A 21,774-nucleotide genomic window follows, 5' to 3' on the forward strand; every position below is an offset into this window, starting at 1 on the left:
TATATGAAATGATTCTGTACACGAGCAGCGACGACGACTTCAATACAATTAAGGATCATTATGTTACTAGAATTCTGCCCTATGGCGTAGATTATGTGTTTAGTGATTTCAAATATCCTTCGTAGAACGTTCTAAATAGTGAGTAGAAATGACTAGGAAAACATGTTAGAAACGACTACGAGCAACATACTTAACAACATAGCTTGACATAAGTGCAACGAGCAACATACTTAACAACATAGCTTGACATAAGTGCAACGAGCAACATACTTAACAACATAGCTTGACATAAGTGCAACGAGCAACATACTTAACAACATAGCTTGACATAAGTGCAACGAGCAACATACTTAACAACATAGCTTGACATAAGTGCAACGAGCAACATACTTAACAACATAGCTTGACATAAGTGCAACGAGCAACATACTTAACAACATAGCTTGACATAAGTGCAACGAGCAACATACTTAACAACATAGCTTGACATAAGTGCAACGAGCAACATACTTAACAACATAGCTTGACATAAGTGCAACGAGCAACATACTTAACAACATAGCTTGACATAAGTGCAACGAGCAACATACTTAACAACATAGCTTGACATAAGTGCAACGAGCAACATACTTAACAACATAGCTTGACATAAGTGCAACGAGAAACATACTTAACAACATAGCTTGACATAAGTGCAACGAGCAACATACTTAACAACATAGCTTGACATAAGTGCAACGAGCAACATACTTAACAACATAGCTTGACATAAGTGCAACGAGCAACATACTTAACAACATAGCTTGACATAAGTGCAACGAGAAACATACTTAACAACATAGCTTGACATAAGTGCAACGAGCAACATACTTAACAACATAGCTTGACATAAGTGCAACGAGCAACATACTTAACAACATAGCTTGACATAAGTGCAACGAGCAACATACTTAACAACATAGCTTGACATAAGTGCAACGAGCAACATACTTAACAACATAGCTTGACATAAGTGCAACGAGCAACATACTTAACAACATAGCTTGACATAAGTGCAACGAGCAACATACTTAACAACATAGCTTGACATAAGTGCAACGAGCAACATACTTAACAACATAGCTTGACATAAGTGCAACGAGCAACATACTTAACAACATAGCTTGACATAAGTGCAACGAGCAACATACTTAACAACATAGCTTGACATAAGTGCAACGAGCAACATACTTAACAACATAGCTTGACATAAGTGCAACGAGCAACATACTTAACAACATAGCTTGACATAAGTGCAACGAGCAACATACTTAACAACATAGCTTGACATAAGTGCAACGAGCAACATACTTAACAACATAGCTTGACATAAGTGCAACGAGCAACATACTTAACAACATAGCTTGACATAAGTGCAACGAGAAACATACTTAACAACATAGCTTGACATAAGTGCAACGAGCAACATACTTAACAACATAGCTTGACATAAGTGCAACGAGCAACATACTTAACAACATAGCTTGACATAAGTGCAACGAGCAACATACTTAACAACATAGCTTGACATAAGTGCAACGAGCAACATACTTAACAACATAGCTTGACATAAGTGCAACGAGCAACATACTTAACAACATAGCTTGACATAAGTGCAACGAGCAACATACTTAACAACATAGCTTGACATAAGTGCAACGAGCAACATACTTAACAACATAGCTTGACATAAGTGCAACGAGCAACTTCTTAACAACATAGCTTGACATAAGTGCAACGAGCAACATACTTAACAACATAGCTTGACATAAGTGCAACGAGCAACATACTTAACAACATAGCTTGACATAAGTGCAACGAGCAACATACTTAACAACATAGCTTGACATAAGTGCAACGAGCAACATACTTAACAACATAGCTTGACATAAGTGCAACGAGCAACATACTTAACAACATAGCTTGACATAAGTGCAACGAGCAACATACTTAACAACATAGCTTGACATAAGTGCAACGAGCAACATACTTAACAACATAGCTTGACATAAGTGCAACGAGCAACATACTTAACAACATAGCTTGACATAAGTGCAACGAGCAACTTCTTAACAACATAGCTTGACATAAGTGCAACGAGCAACATACTTAACAACATAGCTTGACATAAGTGCAACGAGCAACATACTTAACAACATAGCTTGACATAAGTGCAACGAGCAACATACTTAACAACATAGCTTGACATAAGTGCAACGAGCAACATACTTAACAACATAGCTTGACATAAGTGCAACGAGCAACATACTTAACAACATAGCTTGACATAAGTGCAACGAGCAACATACTTAACAACATAGCTTGACATAAGTGCAACGAGCAACATATTTAACAACATAGCTTGACATAAGTGCAACGAGCAACATACTTAACAAAATAGCTTGACATAAGTGCAACGAGCAACTTCTTAACAACATAGCTTGACATAAGTGCAACGAGCAACATACTTAACAACATAGCTTGACATAAGTGCAACGAGCAACATACTTAACAACATAGCTTGACATAAGTGCAACGAGCAACATACTTAACAACATAGCTTGACATAAGTGCAACGAGCAACATACTTAACAACATAGCTTGACATAAGTGCAACGAGCAACTTCTTAACAACATAGCTTGACATAAGTGCAACGAGCAACATACTTAACAACATAGCTTGACATAAGTGCAACGAGCAACATACTTAACAACATAGCTTGACATAAGTGCAACGAGCAACATACTTAACAACATAGCTTGACATAAGTGCAACGAGCAACATACTTAACAACATAGCTTGACATAAGTGCAACGAGCAACATACTTAACAACATAGCTTGACATAAGTGCAACGAGCAACATACTTAACAACATAGCTTGACATAAGTGCAACGAGCAACATACTTAACAACATAGCTTGACATAAGTGCAACGAGCAACATACTTAACAACATAGCTTGACATAAGTGCAACGAGCAACTTCTTAACAACATAGCTTGACATAAAAGCAACGAGCAACATACTTAACAACATAGCTTGACATAAGTGCAACGAGCAACATACTTAACAACATAGCTTGACATAAGTGCAACGAGCAACATACTTAACAACATAGCTTGACATAAGTGCAACGAGCAACATACTTAACAACATAGCTTGACATAAGTGCAACGAGCAACATACTTAACAACATAGCTTGACATAAGTGCAACGAGCAACATACTTAACAACATAGCTTGACATAAGTGCAACGAGCAACATATTTAACAACATAGCTTGACATAAGTGCAACGAGCAACATACTTAACAAAATAGCTTGACATAAGTGCAACGAGCAACTTCTTAACAACATAGCTTGACATAAGTGCAACGAGCAACATACTTAACAACATAGCTTGACATAAGTGCAACGAGCAACATACTTAACAACATAGCTTGACATAAGTGCAACGAGCAACATACTTAACAACATAGCTTGACATAAGTGCAACGAGCAACATACTTAACAACATAGCTTGACATAAGTGCAACGAGCAACTTCTTAACAACATAGCTTGACATAAGTGCAACGAGCAACATACTTAACAACATAGCTTGACATAAGTGCAACGAGCAACATACTTAACAACATAGCTTGAAAGAAGTGCAACGAGCAACATACTTAACAAAATAGCTTGACATAAGTGCAACGAGCAACATACTTAACAACATAGCTTGACATAAGTGCAACGAGCAACATACTTAACAACATAGCTTGACATAAGTGCAACGAGCAACATACTTAGCAACATAGCTTGACATAAGTGCAACGAGCAACATACTTAACAACATAGCTTGACATAAGTGCAACGAGCAACATACTTAACAACATAGCTTGACATAAGTGCAACGAGCAACATACTTAGCAACATAGCTTGACATAAGTGCAACGAGCAACATACTTATCAACATAGCTTGAAAGAAGTGCAACGAGCAACATACTTAACAACATAGCTTGACATAAGTGCAACGAGCAACATACTTAGCAACATAGCTTGACATAAGTGCAACGAGCAACATACTTAACAACATAGCTTGACATAAGTGCAACGAGCAACATACTTAACAACATAGCTTGACATAAGTGCAACGAGCAACATACTTAGCAACATAGCTTGACATAAGTGCAACGAGCAACATACTTATCAACATAGCTTGAGATAAGTGCAACGAGCAACATACTTAACAACATAGCTTGACATAAGTGCAACGAGCAACATACTTAACAACATAGCTTGAAAGAAGTGCAACGAGCAACATACTTAACAACATAGCTTGACATAAGTGCAACGAGCAACATACTTAGCAACATAGCTTGAGATAAGTGCAACGAGCAACATACTTAACAACATAGCTTGACATAAGTGCAACGAGCAACATACTTAGCAACATAGCTTGACATAAGTGCAACAAGCAACATACTTAACAACATAGCTTGACATAAGTGCAACGAGCAACATACTTAACAACATAGCTTGACATAAGTGCAACGAGCAACATACTTAACAACATAGCTTGACATAAGTGCAAGAAGAACATACTTAACAACATAGCTTGAAAGAAGTGCAACGAGCAACATACTTAATAACATAGCTTGACATAAGTGCAACGAGCAACATACTTAACAACATAGCTTGACAGAAGTGCAACGAGCAACATACTTAACAACATAGCTTGACATAAGTGCAGGATCACACGTAGGTTAGCAAAAGGTGAGGAATTATTTAAAAAAGAGAAAACAAGGGAGGCAATGGAAATGAAAAATGATTTGAAATTTATTTCCCCTTTTCAATATTTTGTTCAATAATTGAAAGGTACTACTTGATATAGATCTTAATGACAAAGTGAAAGATTCATTTTTTTTGTCTTAAAACAAGAACTAGATAGCGACCACGTCTTATAGTGTTTATAGCGTACTGTCGCCTTTCTGAAGGAATGCCATTGAATAAGCTGAAAACAAAACTGAAAGAAGTTGGACCAATGTCAATGTCACTCCTCTACCGTTGAAGAGTCTGGTTCAGCTTAGAATGCTGCCTGCTGGATTGTGGGAAGCATGGACGAGGAGCTAAGTACACTTGAACTTGGCTTGAGCCTACATTTGAAGGGGGGCTCGAGGTTCGACACCCGACTCGAGCAGAGTTGTGTTTACTGACCAACGAGATTGGACAATGCTATAAACATGAAAGTAGCGCTATATAAAAGCTATAACTTTTAAACGTGTTGACAACTTTCTGTTTCTGTGTCTTGATATATTCTGAAAATAAAGTTGCATTTTGCCTAGAAATATCCTACGTTGGCAAGCAGATTTGCTTTCTATTCGTACGAGTTCATTTAGTTCTGTTCATGTGAAAGTTAAATTATAGTTCTAGCTACGTAGGCCTATGACTTGATTTGACCAAACAAAAAACCCTAACATTTATTGAATTTATGATTATGGAGTTGAATATTAAACATAACATAATAAACATTAAATGTAGCCTATAAAGGTCATCTGTCGGACACTGGAAGATGGAGAAGGCAATTTCAAAAGTTTCTACAATATTGGCTTGATGTTATATTCATCTTTCTCTGATCAAGCGTCCTACTGTCTGGGGTCTATTTCTTAAAAGTATTTACCTGAAGGCTACGCTGAGGAATTATGGGGGAAACAAAAATTAATCATCAGGATGGCAGATTTATTGTAAGAAATAGTTTTTTACCAATGGACAGTAGCACGAGAAATGTAAAAAAAAAAAAGTTGTCACATTGAGGCAGAAAAAGATTGCGGCTACATAATTTAATGTGGGCATCCCCATGAGTCATGAGTAGAGGCGGTAGGAAGGAGACTTTGAGTTTTAAAAGAATTCTTGAGATGGGTGTGATTTAAAAGTAGTAGTTTCCAACATTTAGCTTTAAACAAAAAAACAAATTGAGTCTTACTGTTCTTTTTTTTTTTAAATGACATTCTGTAGTAAGAGATTTTCATAATTAAGTTAATCACAGTAATCTGCTCTTTGTTTATATATTTAAACAGTAGGGGTTTAGAGGATTTAGAAGAAATGTTGAGTTTTACTGCCTACTTATATTACTTTCTATTGTTTTAGTTGTTATTAGTTTTCTACTAAAGTTCATTGAGTGCTTTCACTAGGAAACAAGGTTACGAAGATACTTATCAGGGAGCTCCTGTATACTGATGATGCATACTGATTGTGGCTGATTCTGATATTCAGCTTCAGTTCTTGGTTGACAAACTATCTGCTGCTTGCCAGAAGTTCGGTTTAAATATTAGTCAAAGCAAGACTAAGATACCAGTTCAGAACACAAATACAGCACCTCACGTAACCATTAATGGCCAACCACTAGAAATTGTTGACTATTTTTGCAATCTTGGCTCTATCATATCCAACGATGCTCTACTTGTTAAAGACATAAACTACAGGATAGCCAAAGCAATGGCCACCATGTCACGGTTACAGAAAAGAGTGTGGGACAACATATTGCTGACTAAAAATACTAGAGCCCTAGTCTACCGGACCTGTGTGATGAGCACTTTGCTATACGGAAGTGAAACATGATCAACACTCATGGCAGGAAAAAAAGCTTCCAGCCAACACACAGACACACACATATACACGACGTATTCTTCATAACAACAAGCCTGGAAGAAATGTTCATGCACTTACCATTGACTTAATATTTTGTGTAAATCTGCCTAGTTAAAGCGCATTGTTGAAATCTATATCAATGCTATATCAAGGTCTGACTAAAATTTTAACACTTTTACAAGATTTCAGTCAGTGATAGTGATAGTGTTGTGTCAATAAAAAAAATATAATTTTCGTATGCATATGGCAGTGTATTTAACAATCCGTTGGAGTAAATGGATATAGTTTAATAGGTTTTAAAGTTGGTGCTCGACAAATTGCATAATTTTTATATAATATGTTATATAATGTTCTTCCACTTTACCTTGACGTACATCTTTCAAAATGAAATTGAGTCAAACGTTTAGCTTGCGCTTCGTACAAATATTATTTATAAAGGAAACAATGGATTTAATTGAAGACAATTGAGTCTCCCTACAAAGCTAATGCAGTTCCGCCTTTTTCGTCCATGAGTTTAGAATATTCCAGCTTTCTGTTGTGCCTTCCTCGCTAACTAGGCCACCACTTCCGTATTCATTACTTTCTCTCTGGTGATTCCTGCCGCGAGCCGTAATGGCGCTTTGGACAAACAGAACTGACGTCCCCTGGTATTGTCATTTGTCTAGGAGATTTTTTTTTTTTGTTTTTTTTATAGTCCCCCTTTTTTATTCCTATGAAAATCATTCTGTTGTTTAGTTTTGGCCATTGGTTTCGAGGAAAACTTGTTTCAATTACATATGACTTTAAACTTGACGTCATTTGTAAGCGATTCTTTTGGTGTAAGTGTTTGTTTTCACATTGAGCACTAGATTGTATAGCGGATGGTTAGTGCAACAGCTCCAATAGATCAGGGTGACGTAGTCGTCTAGGACTGGAACTGAAGGGTTTTAAGAACACTTTCTCTGCGCTATCAGTGACAATGTCACAGTGTTGATCTACGGCTGACATACAGAAATGTCGTACGAAATTACTTTATACAGTCTTAAGACTGTTTTCTATTGTATGCGCATATTCAAATGTTCAAATCTCAAATGTTTTAGTCTTAAATGTTCAAATCTCAAAAGGTCAAATGTTAATTTTCAAATCTCAAATTTTCAAATCTCAAATGTTTTAGTCTACAATGTTCAAATCTCATAAGATCAAATGTGAAAAAAATTCAAATCTCAAAATTTCAATTCTCAAATGTTGAAACGTTCAAATCTCGTACGTTCAATTCTCATATGTTCGAATCTCAAATTTTCAAATCTCAAAAATTGAAATGTTCAAATCTGTAACGTTCAAATCTTAAAAGTTGAAATCTCAAATGTTCAAATCGCAAAATTCAAAACTCAAATGTTTAAGTCTCGAATTTCCAAATCTCAAATATTGAAATCTCAAACGTATTTTCAGAACACGCTATATTATAGGGCCGGCCCAGGGGCCCAGTTAAATGAATGCTTGCGAGGCCCCTCTTGCTATTAATTACATCATTATCTCAACAACTCTAATTCAATAGGTGCCAATGGGTTAATTAAAGTTACGCCAATTGTATGATAAAGATGTTAACTGAAAAAAAGTAATGGTGACATGCTCAATGTAAATTGGGGGCATTTTGCCATGTGTGGCCAATTTTGAGGTCGGCCTCACCTTATTAGATATGTGTGAAAAATGAACAAAATAACTAGAATAATGTTCTGTAGTTATTGGATGTTAGGGTTAGGGTTATGGTGTGTGTGTGTGTGTTTACTTGGTGACGATGGGAAGAGGTTAGCAATTGGTTGTGAATGATGTAACATAGGTGGCATCGTCGTCACTTTTTCTTAGTTAGGGGAGACGACTCCAGAACGTGAGACTGAAAGGTTGTATTATTGCAAGTGAGTTAGATGTTGTTAAAGATATCATTACTAATGTCTACTATATATATTTCATTTCTTGGCAAGTTGCTTTAGTCTATATTATAAATAGAGTTATATTTAGTTTAGTTCACAAAAAGGAAGTTATTCAAGTAATTAGAATGTTTATTTGCTAAGATAGATTACACCTACAACGGTTTAGTTGTTTACTAGCAGTTTGGTGCTACAAGTCAACGACCGGTTACATCACCCATCCCTCGCCACTTTGGTGACTTGGTGACTTTGTGTTTCCTTTTTCTTTATATATATTTTAGGGTGTTTGAACCTGGAAACCCTCCTGAGGTATGCAAATGGTATTTGTTCACACAGTGAAAACTCTGGTGTGATCGTTATAAGTTTTCATATTCAAAAAAGAAATACACTTAAATTTGGCAAGAGAACTAGACCTAGATCTACATCTAACATCGGTTTTGAAAGAACTATGGCGTTCTGAAAAGGACTATCGCTGTAGGGAATTTCCTAATGTAAGGCATTACTGATTCAAGAGTTTAATAAATTTAAAATATTCCATTTGTTTTTTTGAATCTAACATTCATTAGTTATAAGAAAGAGAAATTTAAAAAAAACATGGCGTAGCCAGCCGTAGTGTAACGACAACTGAGTCTAGATTAGATCTGAAGAGTTCTTAATTACAATTACATAATATAATATTATTACATAATTATACATTTGAAAAAAAAGAAGAAGAAAAATGAGATTAAATGTCCTTCAAGTACCGGTACTCTATTTTGTTCTTCTAAAATATGGCATGTTCTATCTATATGTTTTAGATATTTTTAATACATGGATATATATTAAAACTTTGGAAAAAGTGTAGGAGTCTTCAAAAACTCCAGTCCAGGGCCTTCACTTACTTAAATCCGGCCCTGAACCGATACGTGGCTCGGAATGATTCTGCCAAACAAGAGAGACAACTCAAGCACTTTATCACATGCAGTGCAATAACACCAGCAGACGTTTAGATTCGAATTTTACATCTCCGTATTAGAGTCCAGCTTTTCAACATGACCTGGTGATCGATTTAGATTGAGCTGGGAGTACTTTTAATTGGTTCGATTTACCGCGCGCTCATTATAAAAAAACAACAACAACACATGTTTCTAAGCATGTCTGTACACTGCTAACGATTCCTGTTTATCCCAATGCAATTTGGTCTTAATGTAAAATAAAACTGAAAGATAAAAGGAAGGAACAAATCACTCACATAGTTTATATCCTTGATATTCTAGAAAAAGTCAAGACCATTAAAAAGTCTTCAGCAAACTTGAATGAGTCAGAAAGAAAAGTCCAAACCATGAAGAGAATATGCAACACGATTGGGTCTAAAGAAATTTACATTATGATAGCGCCAGGATCTTACTTACTACGCGGGATTCGCAAAGACACTCTTACCACTTACAGAACCAGACAAGAAGAAAGAAGGCAAACGAAAGGTTGGGAAGACAGCATAAACCTTATTGGGTGAGAATCTTAGTCTCATGGTGCAACGGAAAACTTGGTCCGCAGATCACTTGAAGTAACCCAAAAGTACAGCAAACTACATGGCGGATGAAAATGAGATGAATTGAAAACTTAAAGTACCGTAAGGAAATCGATTGTATCACTCCGCGATCTTTTCTCAAATTGGTCATGAAAAACTAAACCCTAAAAGGTGACAAAAGATATAATGTCAAATAAAAATTATTCGTACTTATACTATCAAAATAGTTGACAGTGTAAAAATAGTAATTTTAAAAATTAATTATACTAATACATCTACTGCAATTAGATAACTATTCTTCTACATTTCATATATAGATCAAATTTACTAGTTGATTAACGCTAGAGTACATGGGTAGGGTGAAAACGAAGGGGAAATAACTGGACAAATACAAATCGATGTATTTGTCTTGGTGTTAATGCTCATTATTAGAAATAAGTTACATTAAAAGTACTTTAGCCTTTATCTACAATCTACGCACTATTTTAATACTGATTCACTGTCTCGCTCTCTCTCTCTGTCTCTCTCTTTGTCTCTCTCTCTCTGTCTCTCTTTCTCTGTCTCTCTCGGTCTCTTTCTGTCTCTCTTTCTCTGTCTCTCTTTGTCTCTCTGTCTCTCTCTCTGTCACTGTGTGTGTGTCTCTCTCTCTGTCTCTCTCTCTCTGTGTCTCTCTCTGTCTCTCTCTCGGTCTCTCTCTCTCTCTGTCTCTCTCTCTCTCTCTCTCTCTCTGTCTCTCTCTCGGTCTCTCTCTCTCTGTGTCTCTCTCTGGCTCTCTCACTCTGTCTCTCTCTCTTGATCTCTCTGTCTCTCTGTCTCTCTCTGTCTCTCTGTCTCTGTGTGTCTTTCTCTGGCTCTCTCTCTGTGTCTCTCTCTGTGTCTCTCTCTGTGTCTCTCTCTCGGTGTCTCTCTCTGTCTCTCTCTGTGTCTCTGTGTCTCTCTCTATGTGTCTCTCTCTGTCTCTCTCTGTCTCTCTCTCTGTCTCTCTGTCTCTCTCTCTGTCTCTCTGTCTCTCTCTCTCTCCGCGTATTTATAGCTTCACTGATTATTTTCGCTTTCAGAAGGTATAGAGATTGTGTAGAGATTGTGTAGAGATTGTGTAGAGACTATTTCAGTCATTATTTGTATTGTCCCTTTTATTTCTTGAAGTTCGCTGGTTCTCACAATGTGTGTGTGTGTGTGTGTGTGTGTGTGTTCCTGTGGAAAAACCAATGACTTGGCTGAGTTTAAGTCATGTATGACTAGATTGACCTACGGGCAAGCGTAGTTCTTTTTTGAAGTAACGTCTATAGTATATAAGATAAGATAAGAAATGAGTTATACATGGAGAAATTTTCAGGATAAATATTATGTTAAGTAGATAGAGATATGTATCGCTCTGGTCATATGTATCAATTTTCTATGACATTTATAAACATTTCATAAGTCCCGCTTAATGTATCAGACTTGCTGAATTCTGTTTCGATAGCTCTGAGCTGCTCTTGACCTAAAGAGAAATACAATGGCAACCCTCAGTGGTTTTGTCCAAGGACTTCGATAGAAACCTCTCAAGGCCTGACTCACATGAAGTTTGCTGAGGATGAAGTTCCACGGATCAGCTTTCACTGAATATGATCGAGTACACTACGTGTTCAAGACTCAGACCTTGTAGTGGTCATTAGACAATAGACATAGACATAGATATAGACATAGAAATAGAAAAAGACATAGACATAGACATAGACAAAGACATAGACATAGATATAGACATAGACACAGACAATAGACATAGACATAGACAAAGACATAGACATAGATATAGATATAGACATAGACATAGACAAAGACATAGACAAAGACATAGACAAAGACATAGACAAAGACAAAGACAAAGACATGGACAAAGACATAGACAAAGACATAGACAAAGACATAGACAAAGACATAGACATAGACAAAGACATAGACAAAGACAAAGACATAGACAAAGACATAGACAAAGACATAGACAATAGTCAATAGAAACAGACAAAGACATAGACATAAACAAAGACATAGATATAGACATAGATATAGACATAGACATAGACTAGTTTTTCTTTTTGTTTAAATTTTCTTCTGGACTATTTGTACTACACTTATGACGACTAAAACAAGTTCACACACAGTGTGTTACACTGTCAGCTGTGGCCTACTACACAGGCATGAGTACTACACTGTCAGCTGTAGCCTACTACACAGGCATGAGTACTACACTGTCAGCTGTAGCCTAGTACACAGGCATGAGTACTACACTGTCAGCTGTGGCCTACTACACAGGCATGAGTACTACACTGTCAGCTGTAGCCTACTACACAGGCATGAGTACTACACTGTCAGCTGTAGCCTACTACACTGGCATGAGTACTACACTGTCAGCTGTGGCCTACTACACAGGCATGAGTACTACACTGTCAGCTGTGGCCTACTACACAGGCTGAGTACTACACTGTCAGCTGTGGCCTACTACACAGGCATGAGTACTACACTGTCAGCTGTAGCCTACTACACAGGCATGAGTACTACACTGTCAGCTGTGGCCTACTACACAGGCATGAGTACTACACTGTCAGCTGTAGCCTACTACACAGGCATGAGTACTACACTGTCAGCTGTAGCCTACTACACAGGCATGAGTACTACACTGTCAGCTGTAGCCTACTACACAGGCATGAGTACTACACTGACTAATGTACAGCACAGACTCATGTACGACATAAACTGACATAGAACCAGTGGCGCAGCTAGGGAATTAGACGCCCGGAGGGGCTTGAACTATTTAGGGGCCCCTGCACATTGACATTCGAAATCATGACATTAGATAATGCCGTAATATCTAATGTAAAAACAAATGCCGGACACTCATTTGGAGGCTCCCTCAAGTGTGGCCCGGGTTATTTTCAAATTTGGACAGCCCCCCGCTCCCTCACCCTAGCTAAGCCACTGTATACAACTCAGACATCTGAACAATACACTCATTTGTTAAACACAATCATCTATCTGTACAACAGTCATGTGTACAATACAGTCATCTGTACTAAACTGGCTGATGTACAACACAGACTGGTGTAGAACTCATTTCTTAACGTTTGAAATGCTGCACACACGAAAAAAATGGTATTTGTAATCTTTAAGATGTGCCAAAAGGGGAAAGAAATGTAGCTCACTTCTTGCTTCTGTTTGTGTATCGTTTGATCGAGTGAGACATGAAATAAGACTGCTGTGAACTGCTGTGTGCTGGTATTTGTTGTTCTTTTTATCTTGAATCTCTACCTAAGTTGCAACGTTTCCCTTCCTAGTGTGTATATAAAACGTACTGAGAATTAGGGGGAAATAAAGGAAAATAGCAGAGAGAGAGAGAGAGAGAGAGAAGAGTGAGAGAGAGAAGAGAGAAGAGAGAGAAAAAAGGAGAGAGATAGAGAGAAAAAGAGAAAAGAAGAGAGGGAGAGAGAGAAGAGAGAGAAAGAGAGAGAGAGGAGAGAAGCGAGAGAGAAGAGAGAAGACAGAAGAAAGGAGAGAAAAGAGAAAGAGAGAAGAGAGAGAGAAGAGAGTGAGAGAGAGAGGAGAGAGAGAGAGAAGAAATGGAGAAGAGAGAGAAGAGAGGGAGGGAGAGAAGAGAGGGAGAAGAGAGAGATGAGAGGGAGAAGAGAAGAGAAAAGAGGGAGAAGAGAGAGAAGAGGGAGAGAAGAGAAGGAGAAATGAGAGAAGAGAGAGAATAGAAAGAGAGACATGAGGAAAGAGATGATAAGTCACTGCATGTGGGATTGTTCCAGAAATGAGTGATGAATTGTTGGGTAAAATGAGAAGCAAGGGACTGAAAGAGGGAGGGGAGGGGTCGTTGATTGAACTTGCCGGTGGTAACAATATTCTCACGGGTCTGAAACAACAGGTGAAATATACATCTGCAGCCTCACTGCATACCTGACAGGTAAGAAGGCAACCCTGTGCGAGGAAATGAGCACGAATGTACTCAACTCCTCATCACAGGTCAGAAGGGAAGACTGGAGAATGGAAAACACGTGTCATCATTGAACTCCTGCACGTTACAGTTGGAATTGTCAAGTGTCCTTTTCCGTTTACAGTGGATGTTAAGTGTCATTAGAGCAAGCATGTCTTGAAACAGCAATATACGTCATTGAAATAAAGCGACCATTTGTTCTTGAATCTTAGTTCTATCAGCAGAAGACTAACAAGCAAAATTTTAAAAAAATATTAAAAAAAAAAAAAGCTTATCTAAAGGGGCAGAACTCCACCCTTAAAACTATTTCTATCAATAATATACAAGTTATTTCCCTTTTTTGATGTCAAGCAAAATAATTAATAACCAATAATTAATTAACTAATTGAGTGTTATTGTTATGCTTTTTTTTATTCATGCTTTGTTAGGTATACTAAACAACTGTTATACGTATCAACATGATCGAAGAATGTGCTAGAGAGAAATAGCGTTAATAATAATTAAAGGAGATTCAACCCAACCAATTTAGCCATATATGTGAATACTGAAGGATTAGTTTCCCTTGTTGGTACCAAACAAACAAAAAAAAAAATTACCAATAATTAATTGTCCAATTGGTTACTTTTTTTATTGATTCGTGTCCTATCTACGCCAGTGAATAATTGTGCAAAGTTTCAACTTGATCCGAGAGTAGGTGTGGGGAAAATAACATATACACACTTTTTACCAGACAGACAGAGTGAGTTGATATAAGCTTTGTAAAAAGTAATGTAGCAATAAAACATAAAGCTTGAAAACATAATTTACCAATATAAAAACACAACCTTATAAAAAAAATACCCCGAAAAAAATCACCAAGTTAAAAGCACATTTCTTATTCCATAAGCTGAGACGAATTCTTGTAAATGCTCTTTTCTTCAGGAGTGCCATTAAAGCAGAGTGCGAGTTGACTGAATTAGACTCGAAAACCGACAAGTTGGTAGAGTTCAAGCCTCTAATTTACATTCAAGGATAGAGTTATTTATTATTAAACTGTCCAATAAACTTTTAAACTCCAAACTAAAATCTTAAACTCCGATAAAATAGTAAACTCTCAAATAAACTCTTAAACTATGATATTAACTCTAAAATAAAATGTTTAAACTCCCGATAATTTCCTAAACTCTTCAATAAATTCTTAAACTCTTCAATAAACTCGTCAACTCATGAGAATATATTTTAATGTACAGTCAATGAAATAGAGTGCTATGAGGACAATTCAAAGAGAGTTCTTCTAATACTTACATTCTACAGTAATCTCAAATATCATGATGTCCGATTTTCATTTTCTCTTCTAGTTTCTGAGATCTAAACGGGACGAACGGACGGACAGATAGACCACACAAAACTAATAGCATCTTTTCCCCTTTCGGGGGCCGCTAAAAAAAACAAGACAATATTCCTGGTTTATTGGTGAATTCGATTGGGGCCGCCTGTCTAGTTTTTTTATGAGTTTCTACTCTTGGTGCCGACCTTGAAAAGGGCCGAATACCACTAAGTCGCGTCAAGATATTGCCCGCGTGCTGTAATTTGTAACTTTTTCAAGTCACGTCTTTAGCTATAATAAAGATTATGGAGGTGTCTTGGTTTCGCGTGAAATTATTGTACAGTTTTATTAATCTATCCCTAGCGTTTTGTTGTGAATAAGTCCCTTAAATATGAGTTTATTGGTGTCGTGTGGAAGTATTGTACAGTGTAAAGTGTTAGCCCTAGTGTTTTGTTATGAAATAGTATCTTGAATAGGCCTAGGTGTAGGTGTTTGTTGGTGTCTTGGGGTCTAGTGGAAGTATTGTACAGTTAAAAGTGTCTAGCCCTAGTGTTTTGTTATGAAATAGTATCTTGAATAGGCCTAGGTGTTTGTTGGTGTCTTGGGGTCCAGTGGAAGTATTGTGCAGTTTAAAGTGTCTAGCCCTAGTGTTTTGTTATGAAATAGTATCTTGAATATGAGTTTGCTGGTGTCTTGGGGTCCAGTGGAAGTATTGTACAGTTTAAAGTGTCTAGCCCTAGTGTTTTGTTATGAAATAGTATCTTGACTATGAGTTTGCTGGTGTCTTGGGGTCCAGTGGAAGTATTGTACAGTTTAAAGTGTCTAGCCCTAGTGTTTTGTTATGAAATAGTATCTTGAATATGAGTTTGCTGGTGTCTTGGGGTCGCTTTGAAGTATTGTACAGTTTAAAGTGTTAGCCCTAGTGTTTTGTTATGAAATAGTATCTTGAATATGAGTTTTCTGGTGTCTTGGGGTCCAGTGGAAGTATTGTACAGTTTAAAGTGTAGCCCTAGTGTTTTGTTATGAAATAGTATCTTGAATATGAGTTTGCTGGTGTCTTGGGGTCCAGTGGAAGTATTGTACAGTTTAAAGTGTAGCCCTAGTGTTTTGTTATGAAATAGTATCTTGAATATGAGTTTGCTGGTGTCTTGGGGTCCAGTGGAAGTATTGTACAGTTTAAAGTGTAGCCCTAGTGTTTTGTTATGAAATAGTATCTTGAATATGAGTTTGTTGGTGTCTTGGGGTCGTGTGGAAGTATTGTACAGTTTAAAGTGTTAGCCCTAGTGTTTTGTTATGAAATAGTATCTTGAATATGAGTTTGTTGGTGTCTTGGGGTCCAGTGGAAGTATTGTACAGTTTAAAGTGTAGCCCTAGTGTTTTGTTATGAAATAGTATCTTGAATATGAGTTTGCTGGTGTCTTGGGGTCGCGTGAAAGAATTTTGAAGTTTTTAGTCTTACTGTTATTAAGTATTAAGTGAACTAATGCCTTGTGACTAATTGTCGGTGGATCCCTAGGGTCGTGGATGTGTTCTGATGCTCCGAATGCGGTTGCGTGAAACTGGTATTGAATTTTGTACTCAGTATGTGTCTGTAATGTAAGGTGGGGTTTATATGTAGGTGCGTGCTATATAGCCCTCCCCCCTGGTCTCATTAACTTTTAAGTCACCTTAAATAGAGAACAGAGAACCTCTGAGAAAACATAACATCTATATATATATATAGAGAGAGAGAGAGAGTGAGAGAGAGTCTATACAACAACAACAAGTACAAGACACATTGAATTTTCTGAGAAGAATGTAACTCACTTAGCTGGTTAAAGAATAATATATTATTGGGGATTCCCTTTCAACAACGAGAGTATGACCATGACTAAGTCGATTGTGATATTTGTACAGTATTGAAATTAAAATAATATCTATATTATTATTATTATTTTTTAGGAAACCTCAGAATTTGCGCTATTCAATTTTAGCTTTATCATCATAAGAATCCTTGGGCCTTAGGCCTCTTTTCTTTGCCTTTTTTTTTTTTGGCTTAATATGCCTCTTTTATGGGTTCTCTTGCCTCTTTTGTGGGCTTTTTTTTTATTATTTTTATTTGTAAGTTCTCATAATTCACAAGTATTAAATCATAAACAATTGAAAAATGATTAACCTATACTTAATTACTTTACAAAAATATAACAATAGTAATAGAAATATTATTAAATAGCAAAGACATACTACTTAACTCTTGAAACCACCAGAGACAGAAAAATGATACAAGGATCCTCTACCCCAGAACAATCAACACAATATCAAATATCCCTGACCCCCAACACCCCATTTCTGGAATACTGTCTTAGTATTGTACAAGCATATGAAAATCAAACTAGATAATTCTCTATCCTAAAATCAATAATTTTCCTAAATGTCAATTCTAAGTGATTAGGATCAAACACTTTATGATTATATAGAGCTTACAGCCAGCTAGCGCAAACAAGATTCCTTTATTCGGAAACAATAATCAAGTTGAAGTTATGTACCATTTTATTTTTTAGTTTTGGCAGCTTTTTAAAACAATAGACAAGTTAACATTCACACAGTTGCCAAAGTTAGCTTCTAATAAGTCGCTTACATTACTTTTAACTTTAAGGAATAATGGACATTCCAGATACATATGATTCTCGTTATCAGCATTTTCAAGATGGCATAATTTACATTCACGGACATTTGCCGCTATAAAAGTAGTTCGTTATTTTTGAAACTAATAACTAAAAAGAAGTTCGTATCAAAATTCTTTTTTAAAACAACATTTGAAACAGCATTCTATTCCATGAGTTAGTAAATAAATGGAAAATCTATTTTATAATGCGCGAATCTATGAATGAGGCTTAATTTATTAATGAAGAAGTCTGTGACATTTTAAAAAAAAAATGACCTCCCCTGAAGTTTTTCATTGAAAAGTGGTGTGTGTATTTTTTTGAAAAATCAGCTTGCACAGATAATTTTAAAAATAATATGTTTCACTTTCGGAAAAGAAAAAAAAAAGTAGCCGTTGCATAAGAACTTTGATCTAAAACAGCGATGTCCAAACTACGGCCCGCGGGCCAAATTCGTTCCGCGACGCGTTTCTATCCAGCCCGCCAAAACATTGGAACAAAATGTAAAAAAAAAGTTAAAAATTAGCATGTTGAAAAAATATTCTCACTCTTTCCTTGAAGAATTCCATCTTTATGTTTGGTATTCTAATATTTATAGTTTATTTATATTTATATTTTTTTATTCTAAGAACACAAGTGTTTGTTTGTTTTTTCAATGACGATAAGACTTGACACCTATTTTTAATTTTTGGAAAATTCCGCTTCTGTCTTGTGCTAGCCGTGTCATTGAAATCTGGTGTGTGAAACAGAGAACATGATTGATGCACCATTTTGGGTTGTTTTCTTGTGATATCAAAGTGATTGGTACTGCATTGTTTAATGTTTATGATTTAATGAAATGGGACAGCCTAAGAAACGAAAAGTGGACTCTGAATGTAGAAACTTTCAAGAAAAGTGGACAGATCTTTACTTTTTTGTGGAATATGATAGTATGCCAACATGTTTGATTTGTAAAGAAAGTGTGGCTGTTTTTAAAAAACAAAAGATTAAAAGGCATTATGAAACCAAACACATAAACACATATGGTGGCATTCTTGGTTTGAGCCGCAAAGACTAGATTTCTAAGTTACGACTAGAGATTGGAAAAAGGGGGGAGGGGATTTAAGAGAATATATAACAAAAAGAGGCAAGAAAATGAGTCGGCGATAACAGCCAGCTACAGAGTTTCTCACATCTTAAGTAGACCAATGAAGCCTTCTTCCGATGGCAAATGTTTAAAAAATTGCTTGTTAGCAGGGTTGGAAGAAATGTGTCCTAAAAAGAAGAATGTTTTGTTTGTTAACAGCGCTTTATAAATAAAATTATTATTATTAATGCAGTAGAAGCTGTCAACATTTCTCGCATGACAATTACAAGGCGAGTTTAAAATATGGATAAAAATCTCCATTCACAATTAAAAGACAGAGCAGCAGAATTCGAAATGTTTCCTATTGCCGCTGACGAGTCCACTGACATAACTGATACCGCGCATTTCTTGGTATTTATTTGCAATAAACTGCAATTTTTTATATAACAGAGGAGTTAGCAGCTATGAGGAACATGAATGGGACTACATCTGGAGAAGACCTGTTCTTATAATTGGATGTCACAGCGGACTGAAAGTAAGAGTTATTTAAAAAGTGGTTGAGTCAAATGGAACTGAACCCCTGCGACTTTACTGAATCTTTCACCAACAAAATCTCTGTGGAAAGGTTTTGAATCTGGACCATGTGATGATGATTGTGTTTAACACTGTAACTTTCATCAAATCACAAGAACGTTGAATCACAAAAATTTCAAAGATTTTCTGATAGAAATAGAGTCCGAACATGAAGACGTTCTATTTCACAGTGAAGTGAGGGGGGGGGGGGGCTGGATTAAGTCGAGGAAAGGTTTTTAAATGTTTTTTTGACTTGAGACACGAAATGAAAATATTTATGACCGATAAATCAAAACAAGTGCCACTACTGAACGACCCTTCATGGTTGTGGGATTTGGCTATTTTATGCGACATCACATCACACCTAAATGAACTCAACACCAAACTACAAATTGATTTCACGAGTTTGCTGACATAAGCGCTTTCCAAACAAAATTGCAACTCTTCATTCAACAGGCGGAAAGGGTGCATCTTGTCCACTCTCCAACCTGTACCACTCTACAAAATGATAAGCAGCTAAATATGTCTTTCCCTAGAGAAAGAATGATCCAACTTCTGAGGCTCTTGATGAATAATTTCAGTGAAAGATTTGTAGATTTTCATAATTTAAAAAATGAAATCCGTCTTTTTGAAAATCCGATTGCTGCCGATGTGTCAAGTGCCCCGACAGATCTACAACTGGAACTGATTGACTTACAAAGCCAGACATCCCTGCTTGACAAATTTCAAGTGATGCAGACCATTGACTTCTACTCCATGTTACCTGCAGAAGCGTTTCCAAATCTTCGAAAATGAGCGCTAAGGATGATCACAATGTTTTCAAGCACTTATTTGTATGAACAAACTTTCTCAATGATGAAACGGGTGAAAACCAAGTTACATAATCGCCTCACGGATGAACATCTAGATTCAGTGCTCCGACTTTGTGTTTCATCTATGCAGCCAGAAATTCAGAAGATTGTTTTGGATAAACTTCATGCATCACATTAATTTATGTAAGTAGTTCCACAAATAAAACTATTTAAAGAAGCTTATTATATTTTTTTCTTTTTTTGGAGATATGGCCCGCGACACGAATGTCAAAAATTAAAATGGCCCGCAGACCAAATAAGGTTGAGCATCACTGGCCTACACCAATCTCATAGTTTCTTTCTTTCTCTATTATATTTTCTGTTATGATATTAAGCTTGGAAGAAGTTTAACGATACAAATAATTCAACCTTGGATTTCGTTGTCCGAAGTTCAGACCTAAAGTTAAAATCTTCTTAAAAAATCTAATTAAGTGTTTCCCAACACTGCATGGGTGTTCCATATATGACTGGAGCTTAGAGGTCTAGCTCTTATCTCCCAGTCAAGAGAAAAGAAAAATGGAACGCTTTACTTCTTTTATGTAACGAAAAACAAAACATCGGTATTTGAACTTTGAACTCGTCTGATTCAGACTCTAATTGGAAACAAGAAAATAGTTTTAAAAATAAAATTCAAAACAAAAGAAAAAAATGCTTACATCAAGCGTACTTGTATCAATTAGTTTGGATCAGTCATATAATTAAATGTGTAATAGATGTAGACTAACAATAAAAACAAAGTCTTGATACGATTTAAAAAAGGAGGAACGAACTGAATTCGATCTCATGGCTCAAGGCTTCTGGAAGCTCTCAGGCCAACACGGTAACCACTCTGCTAGTGGGGAGCTTTAAACAATTGAAGATTGACAGTTATCTGTTGTTTCTTTAGTCTCGTCCTATTATTCAGGTTTTTTGTTCACTTAGACTCAGAAAAAGACCTATAAAGGGGACTAATTCAGCTTATACCAGCACTTTAGTCAATTACAATTTTCTTTCTCCTGTTTGAGATACCAAACATAATAATTTATTACCAATGGTTGATTAACTAATAATTGGTTATTTTGTTTTATTGGTTCTTGTGTTCTCAGGTAAAAGAAATATTTGTGCATAATTTCAGCTTGATCCTAGATTGGCTGTGGGAGAAATTACGTGTGAAAGCTTTTTTATCAGACAGAGTGAGTTGATATAAGCTTTGTAACAAAGATACAAAGTACAGTAGTTACCTAGTGTCATGTCAAGTTTGTCTAAGGAGAACTTTAATATTTCAAAACAAGCTAATGTTATTGTACT

General features: G+C 36.4%; 2 protein-coding genes across 6 annotated transcripts in view; one reads left to right on the forward strand and one right to left on the reverse strand.

Moving 5' to 3' along the window:
* LOC106057400 (rap1 GTPase-activating protein 1-like) overlaps positions 1–21,774 on the reverse strand; it is a 508,422-nt gene that overhangs the window by 478,930 nt on the left and 7,718 nt on the right. The window lies entirely within an intron of this gene.
* LOC129922546 (uncharacterized) lies at positions 12,193–12,816 on the forward strand. The gene has a single exon (XM_056009181.1). The coding sequence runs from the start codon at positions 12,193–12,195 to the stop codon at positions 12,814–12,816; it is 624 nt and encodes a 207-aa protein (XP_055865156.1).

This window comes from Biomphalaria glabrata, chromosome 13 (assembly GCF_947242115.1).
Source record: "Biomphalaria glabrata chromosome 13, xgBioGlab47.1, whole genome shotgun sequence".
Classification (NCBI taxonomy): domain Eukaryota; kingdom Metazoa; phylum Mollusca; class Gastropoda; family Planorbidae; genus Biomphalaria; species Biomphalaria glabrata.

Excerpts from the sequence above, each read along its gene's own strand:
- LOC129922546 (XM_056009181.1), top strand. The coding sequence starts at position 12,193 with ATGACGACTAAAACAAGTTCACACACAGTGTGTTACACTGTCAGCTGT.